Genomic DNA, 13,687 nt, shown 5'->3' on the forward strand with positions numbered 1-13,687 from the left:
AACGGGAGAATTGGGAGCAGAAAATGATGATCTCGTTTCTTCCCTAACTTTTGTCATTGGTCCCTAAAAGTTGGATTCCGGTGTTGTGACTGAGACAAGTGGAGTGAGTAGCTTGGAGCCTCACGAGTTAAATCTGGTATTGAACTTTCTATCATGTCCTCATAGTCGATTTTAACTCCGAGTTCATCTGAACCCACTATCGAAGATACAACCCTCTTGGCTGCCTTCATCTTGACCAAGAAGAAGAGCAGGCGGTTTGCTGTGTTCAAGAACGCGCAAAAATTAGCCGTTGATTTACGAGGTCAATGGAGGGGTTTCTGAACATTCCACCACAACCACTTGTTGAATGATGACTGTATTTAGAAAGTTTGTTGGTTTGAACGTTGAGAAATTCAATTATGTTTTGTCGACTATTGAAAGTGGCCCAACGCGGGAATAGTGCGGTAAAGAAGAGCACACAGAACAGATCTGCTGAAAGGCCAGGATTAACTCTAAGGTAAGCAATTTAATCTAATTATTTTAAAAAAAGGAAGTTATAGTATTTATATTGCAGTGAAATCTCTAAGTCGAATTCTCATTTGCCTCCTTGTAGCACCGTTTCCGTCCGTTTCGTAAGCACTTAAAAAAAAAGACTGTTTTCATTTATATCTTCCGTCATCTATCGCTTCTTGATTGCTGCACTTTCGCGAGATATATTTTTTTCATACACCCCATGTCTCTACAGTTAATCGTCGCGGGCTTTGAAAGCAGGACAGTTTATGCTCTGTGAAGTTCAGGGCCTTTTCTTTCAATATTGGTTCATCTGTGGGGTGATTGCTGCCTCCCACTAAGCTGAACCATTCAGCCCTATCAACTGTTTGGTATTTGCATGCTCTGTTCCTTTTAACACTTTCACTAGAACTAGCATTTCCAAACCTTTAGAAGAGCTAAAGGGAAATAAAGATCCCTATCTTGCTAGGCCCAATACCCCGTGCACCCATAAATCCACATAAACGATGCTGGAATCAGTCGCACCATCTTTTCATCGACTTTAAAGCCGCCTATGATAGCATAGCCAGGATGAAACTGTTCACGGCCATGAGAGAATTCCGTACACCGGCTGACCAATATGCAAGGCCAGATAAAAGCAGAATCACTCTCGAGACTCTTCAACAACGGCTAACACACGGGAACGACCTATCATGCGTCCCCTTTAACCTGGCTCTGGAGAAAATGATTCGCGATGCAGATGTAAATGCGGGAGGCACCATCCTTTTTAAGTCCACCCAACTACTCGCGTACGCTGACGATATTGACATTATGGGAAGAACAACCTGAGATGTACAGTCTGCCTTCATCCAGATCGAGCAGACGGCGCGAGATCTTGGGCTGCACATCAATGAAGGCAAGACGAAGTACATGGTGGCAACGTCAGCGCCAAAAACCAAAGAACGAACAATATTAAATGGCAATGGTCAAATCAGAATAATAAAGATAGGAGGCTACAACTTTCAGACCGTTGAAAATTTCTCTTGTCGAAAATCACAACCGATAACAACTACGACGATCCGCACACGGTTGTTGGCAGCCAACAGGGCCTATTTCAGCCTACAAAAACTGTTCCGCTCGAAACGTCTCACCATAGGGTCAAAGCTCTTACTGTACAAGACTATGATCTTGCCAGTTCTTATGTATTCCTCGGAGAGCTGGGTTCTTAGCAAAAAAATACGAAGTAGACCCTGCCTGAAATTGAGCGATGGCGTAGGTCACGACGCCAGACATTTTTTAGGGATATCGAATTGGTAGACCTCGGCGCAAAACCGGGGTGTCTGGAGTTCATTATTAAGATAAGTTTAGACCGGATACCGATTGTTGTGCCGTTCATGATGATGAAAGAGAGATAAAGTTCTAAGGGGAATTCGTAATTTTACAACAGGTTTTTCCAGCATCCTTCTCATTCAGTCGTATTTGTGTAGAAAGAGCCAGTTTTTTAATGCGGAAAAAGGTAAATTGAGGGCACTTTTGTACAGTGGCGGGAACCTGCCCAAGGTAAGCAGGTAGGTGGGTATCAATGGCCATTCCGAGGAGCCCAAATAGCGCTGTGGTGCGTCGTCTTAATGCTGCAGACTCCTAAGACGATGCCTGCTGTTATGAGAGAAGGTAGGTAGAGTCAAGCCGGCTCAGATCGCCAGAGCTAGCATGTAGCATTCACGACGGAGAGCAGCTCTCCCACCCTGCAGCTAGAAATCTCTCTAAGGTTCCCGAATAATGGTTTACCCAGTGACCCTAGCCTCACCCTAGTTCGCAAAGGAAGTGCCTAAGGTTTTCCTCTCCCTTTTCCGGAGTGTCGGCAATTCGGACTGTGGGGTATACCGAGACTTGCAGCATGGTCTGCAGCGCCAGTGCCCCGTGCAGACCGCCGTAATCTTTTATGTATTTTCTCATGTCTGGCACAAGAGCTCTCGTGATCGAGTTTCGTTAGGAGCGGGCCAAATCCTCCTCTACTTGGCACAGGTGGTAAACCTTCGCCATCTGAGGTCCGCGGCTCATAAGTAGTGTGAGTAGATTCCGCCCCTGACAGCCGGAAGCGAAATACCGACTGTACCCGCCGAAGGACTGCCAAGAGCAGAGCCTCGCCAGGCCTGTCCGTCATCTGCCACACACCGTTCTTTGAATCTTAGCTTCGTTCTATTGTACTTTTTGCTCAAAGCCAGCAACCATACAATAGAGTCATACGTTAGGATTGGACGTACCACAGCTGTGTACATCCCGAGAATCATCCTCGGCCGGAGACTCCATTTCTTTGCTAAGCTTCTCTCGCAGGCATAGAAGTCTGTATAGTCTCAGCTCAATCTCCAATTTAGCTTTGGATCCAGGATTACACCCAGATAGTTTACATTGGAGGAAAGAATCAATCTTTGTCCATTCAGCGGCAGTAGACGAAATTCGGGTACACTTGGCTTGGTGGTGAATAGCATCAGTTCCATTTTGGTTGGGTTTATGTCGAGTCCGCATCTTGCGGCCCACAGACACACCTTTCCCAAAGCTCCTTCCATGAGGTTAGATATTGTCTTCTATTTGTAGTTAAGTCTAAAATTGATAGACTAGTAGCTTACTCCAATTGTATTTTGGAGTCGCGAACTCACTCACTCGTGCGCGTCCAACACTGTAGTACGTATCTTAAAAAATACAGCTCTGGTAAATCTAGACAAGCCACGGCACAACCCTGTCCTGCTGCTTCTATATCATGATTGGGATTATGCTATCCGGAGCGGGAGATTTATATGCGGAGAATCTGATCTTCTCTTTGGTAATTACTGATTTGATACTCTCGCACGCCTGGGGTGGTTGCAAACCCTCCAAGCAAGGCTGCGACTCACAGTCCTCTTCACTAGCAGGAAAGTGCGTCTGAGCCTAAGCTCTAAGGTTTCACCATAAGATTCCGCCCAGGAACCTTCCGACTTTTTAAGAAAGGATGGGCTCCTATGTTTCTTGCACAGAACCTTACTGAGCCTTGCGGATTCGCTGGTGCTTTCGATGATCTGACAATAGTCAAACCAAGACCGCCTCTTGTCCTTCTTCAGGTAGTCCTTGTCTATCCCTGACGCAGATGTTGAAAATTTCCCTGGTCAGCTTCGTTAGGCTGCAGAGATCTTCATTCCTCCACGTTGGCAGTGACTTCTTTCTGTATTTAGCAGAGCACGAAACTTTAAAGGCGATATCGAATGCCTTTTCCAGAGTCTCGACGTTTGACTCCACTTCGTCGTCTGTTGTGCCAATTTGCGCATCGGAGAGTTTGTTCTTGATTACTTGACCAAACTTCCTCCAGTCGATCCTTCTGGGGTCTCTGTGGCGAGATCAAAACTGGAAAGTATCCAACTATGAGTTGAGAAGGATCTCTAGTCAGACACTCCCCAGTTCGCCGCCCTAGGAATTCCATTGTCGGCTAGTAGAGTGATACCTCTTCCCAATCCTCACAGTTCTTCTAGCTGGGGAAATAGAAGATTGGTGTACTGCCCCTGTTGCAAGCCCATAAATTGGTATTAATAATAAGACTACAGGATGCATCACCTCTCTCGTTGATTTCCCAGTTGAGTTGCCCCAAAGGGGATGCCTTGCATTAGCGTCGCACCCTATCAACAGGTTGGCCTTCTTTCTTGCTATGGTGCTCGTCAAATGTTGTAGTTCTTCTGGCGGAGCTGATCGGCCGAGGAAATAAACACGTTCTCTTCCTCCGCCTGCTCTAGTTTGACCACGACTAGGTCGTTGGAACTCAGGTTCGGATAAAGAAACGCTTGCTTCCTCGGGAGGATACATGCTCTAGATCTGTCCTGATCAGCGTCTCCTATGCTGTGGAAGAAATTATAATATTTGCTTTGGAGCCCTTGATGGTTCGGTCACCTCCGACCTAAGCCTACTGTATTAATGCGATGTCGATGTCTTTCTCTAGCAACTTAGAAAGTCCCTGGAAAATTGGTCCTCGCAAGTTATAACGTCGAGCCTACGGCCCCCTGAGAGAAATCAAAGTAAGGGATGGATCCCGTGTGTTCGCCTTTGGGTTCCATGAGATGCTCAATTGTTCATTTCCGAAAGCTTGGCCCCAACACTGGTCCACAACTTCGGCGCTTGTTTGCCATTCGCCAGCGCCACACGTAAGTGGCTCCTGACCATGTCGACGAAGGTTTTCGCAGTTCGAGACTCGTCGGCTGGCTGTTGTTGCTTACTTTCCCCCAGAGGTTGCTTAGCATCCGAGCTCTTGTTCACTCTGCTTGTGTTTTTGTTCGACCTCCTCTTGAGATCAATCGCGTTTGAGAGCGGTGGGCTTCGCCTTCGTCTGCCATTCGGTTGTGGTTATATTTCTCAACAACCGCCCCTTTATTCTTACCAATCTTGCTGAGAATATGCGTGGACAACGTCATCACTGGTGATGAAACCTGGGTTTTTCAATACGACCCAGAAAGAAAACGAAAAAGCTTTGAGCCGAGAAAGAGAAGAATGAGCAAATCAAAAGTGAGAACAATGCTCTTTGTCTTTTTCGACTGTGAAGGAGTGATCCATGAGAAATTTTTTCCTGAAGGACAGACAATTAACGCTGCCTACTACGTGGATATACTGGAAAGACTCCAAAAGGTGTCATTCATCAGGACGAGCAAAGACATCTCTGCTATCTGGAAACTCTATCATGACAACGCACTATTAGTCCGCGAGTTCTAGGCCAACGCCAATGAAAGGCCGAACAGTTCGAGTTAGAGAGTAATGTGATTTAGAAGAAGCTCGATTTAGAGAGATTTCACTGAATTTGTTAATGAGTTTTGTCAAAAGTAGTTACAAAGATACCACAAATTATGACGCTAATTGGTTTCAAGAGAGTTGGACCGTAACAAATGTTCATATGTATAGGGTAAAGAGGAATATCATAGAATTCTTTGTTAATTATCGCATTTGTTTATGAAGTACCATTGGATGTTTACTTTGATACACAATACAGTAGCAGCTCGAGAATTAGAACTCGCAGAAATGAGAAAAGTTTGAAAAATAGAACAACTAATTTGTTTTCATGTGCCGCTCTGAAATTAGAACGTGGTTCTAATTTATGTTTATACGATATTTCTTCATATTTTATTTTCCTTGGTCATATTCCCGTTTCTTTCTTTGGATAAAGTAGGTGAATGTGTTTCACTTAGTTGTGGATTCCCGCAGCCGTAAGTAACACTACCAACTAAACATCGCCCTGTCATTAGAGAACTAGCCGTTAGACATGTTGCTTAGGGCTAACTTTACTATTCTCACGCCTTAGGGAGCATTTAAATCAGGCAATTCCTTTCACCATACAGAGGGGAGAGAGGAAAGGGAAATGTTACTCGAAAGAAACCCTTAAAGTTCATCTGCCGGTCGAGGTCAATCATTTACGCGAGAATATGAACCCGAACGTAATACGCAAAACGGCATCATCTGTCAGTGCCCCTCAGCATTCATTCCCGTCTTGTGCAGGTAACACTGAAAACCACTTGGCCTGCTAATAAGCAGGGTAAGGAAACAATTTCGCCATAGTTCCGGATTTGCCATATGTCTATATAAGATGCTGCCCAGTTTATTTGCTTCTTGACTTGTTTTCCCAAGGGGGTTGCCACTCTTTTGGTGCATGTTGCCGCTTTTCAGGAGCCACCACCCCCTTTGTACTTGTACTTTTCTTTACGCTCGTTAGTAAGGATGGCATCGGGGATCACTCCAGCGATCACCAACAGCCGGGTCTAAGACAGCGCCGTAGGCAGACGACACCCGCAAATCTTCCCACCTCTGTATCTGTGCCTTTCGCTTACGATACGATCAGCCGAAACTACCGAGGCATAGATCAGCACTCATAAGAAGACGTCTTATGCTAGAGATAGGGCCCTCAATGTTTGTCATCAGCCGACTTATGGCGGCGCGTGGAATTAATTTTTAATTCCTGGTGTGCCTAGCTACTCTGCAATCTCATGCAATCGAAGGCATTTTTGCCATGAAGCATAACGAGGTACACTACTCGTCGAGATTAATGCTGGGTTCCTCAGCATCCATAACTTCCATGATACTGTGGATCTCGCTGCTGTAAAATTGACCTGTTTCGGGAATAGTTCCCTCACTGGACGTATCGTTTCGGTTAGTATACTCTTTATGATCATTTCGCTCATGTTCGAGGAGCTTCACTAATTTGCACGAGCCTTGCCACCTTCCAAAGTCTTGAGAATTTAACGTGAGTACCAGCCGGGCAGGCATGGTCCTCTTCGGACACAGATTGATTTGGAAACCACAATTAGAGCGCTGCCGTAATTTGCACAGCGATACAGGTTTATACTGAGTGCAGGCTCAGTATTCATACCAGTGGATGCGGGACCTATCTAACACTTCTGCCGCAACTAAGGGATACGGCGCCAGAGTTGTATAGCGCAACTCCACACTTAGGCCCACGAAGAGCTCTGTCCATGATATCGGCTCAACCATAACCACCATGAAACTTTCACAAGGGGGTCAACCACAAATAACTGAGCCGAGAGCCCACCCCTCAGGAATCCTCCTCAAACATGTGCTCTCAGAAGGCCATCCTGGTTCCCATTGTACAGGAGGTGAAACTTGTCAAAAAAGCAGGACAAAAAATGAATCATCCGGTTTGAGGCCGAGTGAAGATCGCAGTGTGTTCTGTGCAAATGGTAATGTATTGTGCATCATGTTTCTAGAGCACTTCTGTATGGGTGAATTCATGTAACTAAGTGACTAGCTATAAACAACCAATACATACATTTTCTTCTTTTTCTTTAGCCTCTGTCCCATTCACAAGCGGGGTCGGCTCGTCGTGATCAGCTTCGCCATTTGGCTCTATCGAATGCCTGATCTGGGTGCAATCTCGAGGCTTTCAAATCCCCATCTAGCGTATCAAGCCACTGTTGTTTAGGTCTGCCTTTTGGTCGTTTACCATCGACTTCGATGTTCAGACCAATCTTGGCAAGTGAATTCTCGTTTGCACGAATTGCGTGACCATACCATCGAAGACGCCTCTCTCGCAACTTTTCCACGATCGGTGCAACCCCATAACGATCGCGGATATCCTCATTTCGAATGTGATCTAAACGTGTGACGTAACAAGTCCAACGTAGCATCTTCGTCTCCATTACCGCAAGTATAGCCGGCCAAAACTCAGAACTATAGAGAGCGACTGGACGGACGACATTGCGGTAAATTTTAGATTTCGGACGTTCGTTGATACGTCGATCACAAAGAACACCAGTTGTGGAACGCCATTTCATCCAGGTTGCGTTAATGCATGAAGCAATTTCATAACGCAGTTCTCCATTGGCTGATAGCATTGACCCGAGGTATTTAAATCGCTCAAATTTGGGCAGATCACTGCCGCTGACAGTGATTGTGCCTGTTTCATGGGGATCGGTCATCAAAAATTCAGTTTTGTTTAGATTCAATGTGAGACCGTGTTGCATGAGGCGATCATTCCATTTTTGAACAAGTTGCTCGAAATCATTTTTGCTTTCAGATGCTAGGAAAACGTCATCTGCATAAAGCAGTGTGTAGGGCGCTGGACGTTGGATATCCCGTGTGACGGTGTCCATAACAAGAACAAAGAGGAGTGGTGAGAGGGCGCTTCCTTGATGAGCACCAACAGAGACACAAAGCGGTTTTGATACACCCGCCATACTTCGAACTTTACTTTTCGGATCGTGGTAGAGCAATTGAACCCAGTGGACGAGTTCTTCTGGCACGAAGTGTTGTCGTAAAGCATACCAGATGAGTTGGTGTGGTACACGGTCAAACGCTTTCTCTAGATCCAGAAAGGCAATGTAAAGAGGGCGATGCTTCTGACTGTGTTTCTCCATGAGTAACCACGCAGCGTGTATTGCGTCAGTAGTTCCGCAGTTCTTGACAAATCCGGCTTGATTCACGGTTATTTCAACGATTTCGCGAATACGGTTGTCAAAAATGCGTTCAAAAATCTTCATGGTATGGGAAAGTAACCGGATCGGACGGTAATTTGAACATTCTGCTGGGCTACCTTTCTTTTTCCATATTGGAACAGTGGTACTTTCTTGCCAGTCAGATGATGTTCTTCCTTCCTGAATAACCCGGTTAAAGAATTCACTGAGCTACAGTGTCGGGTCTCAGCTCTTCGCTTCCCAGAGCTCAGATGTGGTGTCGTCAGGTCCTGTTGCTTCCCCCGATCTCATTTGTTTATTGCCTCCTCGACTTCAGTTGCGCTGACTGGTGGAACTGGTCAAAATGTCGGCAATGATTGTGGAAGTGGAGGATGAGCAAATTCTTTAGTTGAAATCTGCTCGAAGTATTCTCGCCATCTATCCGTTGCGGCTCGACGGTTGGTAAGCAAAGTATCGTTCTTGTCATTAACGCAACAGAAGTGTTCGATATCCTGTCTGCGTTCATCACGGCTTTTAGCAAGTCGATACAGATCTCTCTCGCTATCCCGAGTGTCCAGTTTATGGTAAAGATTTTTGCAATGGTTCGCTCGGGTGACAGCGACCGTTTTCTTTGCTTCCCGGTTGGCATTCTTATAAATTTGCCAATTAGCAGGCGTTTTATCGTCGAAAAATTTGTGGTAGAGGCGTTTCTTTTCACGGACCTTCATTTCAACATCATCATTCCAAAGCCAAGTATCTCAGTTGATGTACCGCTTACCCGGCTTGGTGACCCCGAGGGTTGCAGAGTCCGCTTTGTGGATCGTGTCTTTCATTTGGTTCCATGATTCTTCCACATTCGTAATGGCCGGCAATCGTATGAGTGAGACCGTTTCTTCTTTCCTCTCACCAAATCGCCACCATTTAATGCGCGGCGGGCCAGTGCGTTCCTCACGCTGTTTTATCGGTGGCTTAATTCGCAGGACAGCAATCAACGGCCGATGTTGAGGTGCGATGGTCTCATAGGGAACGACTTTGCAATCAGTGACAGTGGTAAAATGTTGGCGCCTCATGAGAATATAGTCGATTTGCGTTTTACTGTTCTCACTATAAAATGTGGGAAGATGAGACAATCGTTTGATGAACCATGTATTCATAAGTACAAGGTCATGGGTGTCCGCAAAATCGATTATACGCTCGCCACCCTCATTGCGCGCTCCGAACCCTTTCCCCCCTGCCACCTGTTACCGTCTGCCTTTTCACCCACATGACCATTAAGGTCGCCGGCAATGATTATATAATTGTCAGCAGGCACGTGACAAGTCTTTTCATCGAGAAGTTGCCAGAAGGCATCTTTCTCGGCATCAGGTCGACCTGTCTGTGGTGCATACGGGGTGAAGAAGTGAATAGTGCAATCAGCTGATATAATGGTAAGCTTCATCAGCCGGTTATCAAATCGTTCGACTTCTTTAATGGCATCACGGAAACCCTCTGAGATGGCAACGCCAACACCATATTGAGTGTGTAGGTTACCAAAATAGAGAAGTTTGTAGCCATTTTTACCGCGTTCGCATTCAATGTCGCAGCTTTTGGCACCAGACCATCAGGTTTCTTGCAGAGCGCAGATATCAATGCGCCTTTTCCGAAGGGCTCTTGCGAGTTCCTCGGTCTTTCCGGTTAGGGTACCAACATTTAGCGCGCAGACACGTATTTGTTTTGTTCATTGTGTTCGGATTAACTTGCTTATGGCCTGACGCCGTCCATGCGTCAAGAACCCTTGCCCATTTCTCGACAGGACCGGGGCCCGTCCTGCCGCGTCGACTCAATCCGAGGCTTGTGACTCAATCCGATCATCATGTTTGAAACGACATTGTATGCATTTTCTTGGTCGACCTGTCGCGGGGCCTGTCACCAAAAACAACCAGTACATACATATATAAATACAATACGGAATTGATAAAAAGTCATTGCAATATTATTCGGATCGCCGCCTTCTACGATTGGTTTTGGCACCAAGCTGGAAAATTTCTCTATCAAACACGGCCAGATGCATTAACACCATCACAAAAAAGGGAGGTCGTCGAGGAAGTACGCGGATTTTCACGATATTTTCTTTCGCGCTGATGATCTGCTGAGTTTAGTTTGGTGTGGTGCCGCCATTTATTTATTTATTTATTTATTTATTTATTTATTTAATGAAGACAATACACAGAAAGCAAATTTCTTATTACATATTGTCCTCAGAGGGAGGAGCAAGTAAATGGCATATTTTGCGCTTAAAGCTAGAGAGGGACATAGAGTCAAAGGAACCAAGCTGTAGGGCATTGTAGGACCGGCAAAACCTCGGGATCGGAGAGTGAAAGTAAATCTCGAGCTCGGCGAAGGGTACATAAAAAATGTCCGCATTACGTGTGTTATGAGACGAGGCGATACGGAGAGTAATATCCGAGTTGGCGGAGCAGTCCATCAGACCATTGCAGAGTTTGAAAAGAGTACACATATCAAGGAAGATACGGCGTTGCTGTAGGGAGGGGAGATTGAGGGTGCGGAGTCGTGACGGATAATCAACCCGTGGAAGGTTCTTTTTGTAAAAGAGGGTCCGGGTGAATTTGCGTTGTACAGCTTCCAGAGCGCGGCCGTCACGGATGCGGTAGGGGAACCAGACTACACAGCAATATTCAAGGATGTTTTTGACAAGGGAATTGAAGAGTGTTAAGGAGGGCTGGATTGAGGTAAAGTCGGACGAGGAACGTAGGATAAAACCAGACATTTTGGAAGCTTGTGGCGCGGCAGGATTCGCAACATTCGAAATAAATTTCAAATGCTGCGTTCTGGGTGGCCGCCGCCAAGACCCCCCGCGGACCTAGTTTTTTGCGGTAGGAGAGAATCTACACGGTAGCGTACATCTTGTCGCTTTATCCCCGAATCTGCGGTGGTACCAGCAAATCCCTGGGTCCGTGGACTGTCTTGACGACCTGCTACCTGATCGCCCTTTTCGGATGGCAGACCGCGAGCGTGCTCGCGATCTGGCGCCCGAACGCTGAGCGTCCAACGTCACCCGCATCTCGGCCATACTGGCTGTTAATGCAGCAATCTCGCGCCTCAATTCACCCACCTCATCCGACGGTGGTTGAACGGCCGCCAAGGTTGGGCGTACGTACACCTCCTGAACCTGGTCGGCCGTCGCTGCCAGTTCCTCCAAGGAACCGGAGACGCAAGCGAGGATCGCCTGGGTGCCCTCCGGGAGCCGACGCAGCCAGAGCGACTTGATCAGGTCTTCGCCGATCTTACTCCCACCCAATTGCCTCATTTCACGAAGCAATTGGCTAGGAGTTCGATCACCTAAGGTTAAACCTGCCAGCAAGTGGTCTAATTTTGCCGACTCGCTTGCCGACAGGCGCCTGATCAACTCGCTCTTGAGCTGCACATACGATGTCGACTTCACCACGTCGGACACCAGAAGTATGGACTCTTCGTCCAGGCCGACCATGCCGTTTCAAATTCGAGCGATACACGTAATTGTTTATAGCCACTAGAATGCCACCTTTCCTACTGATAATGAAGGTTTGACGTCCACATCTTGGTATGAAAATTTCTTGAGCTTCTGTTGCAGCTTGCTGCTGTTCACCCGTATCGCTTACATACGAATCCGAAAATGATACAGATTGTTTCACTGCAGCCGTTGAGGTTGTCGCTCCAGTCGTAGTCCCGCCCCCTTCTTCATTTTCCGTAAAGTAGCTCTCATCATATTTCATATCGCCATAAGAATCATCCTCAACATATGTCGCTTCCTGTTCAGCCGCCTCTACATCCGCCGCTTCTTCGCCATAGTCAGGTTCCGATTTTGTTGGAACAACTTTAATAGCAATTTATCGGCCGGATTCCACGAGTCGCTGTGCCGTGGCGATTTGGTGGACGTGACGTTAGCGGCGGAGGGGCAGTTTGTGAAGGCGCATCGGCTGGTTTTGTCGGTTTGTTCGCCATATTTTCGGCGAATGTTTACGCAAATGCCCGCCAATCAACATGCGTTCGTGTTTCTGAAAGACGTTAGCCATACCGCGTTAAAGGATTTAATACAATTCATGTACTGCGGAGAGGTGAACGTGAAACAAGATGCCCTCCCCGCCTTTATTAGTACAGCAGAAGCGCTGCAAATTAAAGGGTTGACTGATAGTGAACCGGCACCATCTCAATCGCCTGCTAAGCCATCAACACCCGCCCCTCAGCCGCAACCTCAAACAATAACCACCCCAACAATGACAACAGCCACAACAACAACGTCACCGCGGGCACGAACATCAAATCAAAGAAGTAGATATAAGTTAGAGTCAGAAGATAGTGGAGATGAGAATAAACCCACCAACCAATTAGTTTTACAACAAACACAAACTACGCAACAACACCAACAAGCCACATTAGTACAACAAACACAAAAACGTCCCGCGCAACGTAGTATCACGCCGCACACTGCACCGACAGTGAATGTTGCGAATCCTGCCGCGCCACAAGCTCTATTGATGATGTCAACGAAGTGGGAATTGAAACGAAGTTTATCGTCGAATATTACACCCAGGTCTTTGAAGGAGGTCAGTAGTGAAAGGGGTTGACCACTGAGAGAATAGTAAAAGGATGATGGGGAGGGTTTCAGGGAATAGCGCATCCAGTGACATTTGTTGACATTCAGTGCTAGCTTGTTGACCGAACACCAACGGGCTAAATTATCAAGGTTGGATTGTAAGAGAGCACAGTCCAATGGAGACGAAACAGAGGCAAATAATTTAAGGTCGTCTGCGTAAAGCAAATACGGACAGGTGAGGATGGAGGCGAGGTCATTGATAAAAAACAGGAAGAGTAGGGGGCCAAGTGTAGAGCCTTGGGGAACACCAGAGGAAGGAGAGAAGGAACGAGAAGAGTGACCATGAAAAGAAACTTTGCAGGAACGGTACGAGAGATAGGAGGAAAGCCAGGAGATGACTGAGGGAGGGAAGTCTAGCGAAGAAAGTTTAGAGAGGAGAATGTTATGGTCAACGGTGTCAAAGGCTTTGGAGAAATCAGTATAAACAGCATGTACCTCCTGTCGTGAATTCAAGCGTTTAGCCATCTCGTATCGTAGGTCGTTAATCAGGGAAGACTCGAATTACATTCCTACGAAGACTCTTTTTAACCACCACCGCAGAAGGGGGTCCAACACTTCGTATATATGTATTTAAATGCATCTTCAGATACTATAAGGTAAGTATTTCCATCTTGTGCTATAAAACCGAAGCGATCATGTTATTGATGGTCAAAATTTAAAATTTAGCTGAAATGAA

The 13,687-nt window shown here is 46.4% G+C and overlaps 1 protein-coding gene across 1 annotated transcript; it reads left to right on the top strand.

Annotated features, from left to right (window-relative positions):
• Positions 1–398: 398 nt before the first annotated feature.
• On the top strand, positions 399–13,606 carry LOC119658142 (modifier of mdg4-like). Its single transcript, XM_038065410.1, has 3 exons — positions 399–496; positions 12,175–12,853; positions 13,598–13,606. Exons 1-3 carry the CDS (start codon positions 399–401, stop codon positions 13,604–13,606), a joined length of 786 nt encoding a protein of 261 aa, XP_037921338.1.
• Positions 13,607–13,687: the final 81 nt, after the last annotated feature.

Source organism: Hermetia illucens, chromosome 5 (assembly GCF_905115235.1).
Source record: "Hermetia illucens chromosome 5, iHerIll2.2.curated.20191125, whole genome shotgun sequence".
Lineage (NCBI taxonomy): Eukaryota > Metazoa > Arthropoda > Insecta > Diptera > Stratiomyidae > Hermetia > Hermetia illucens.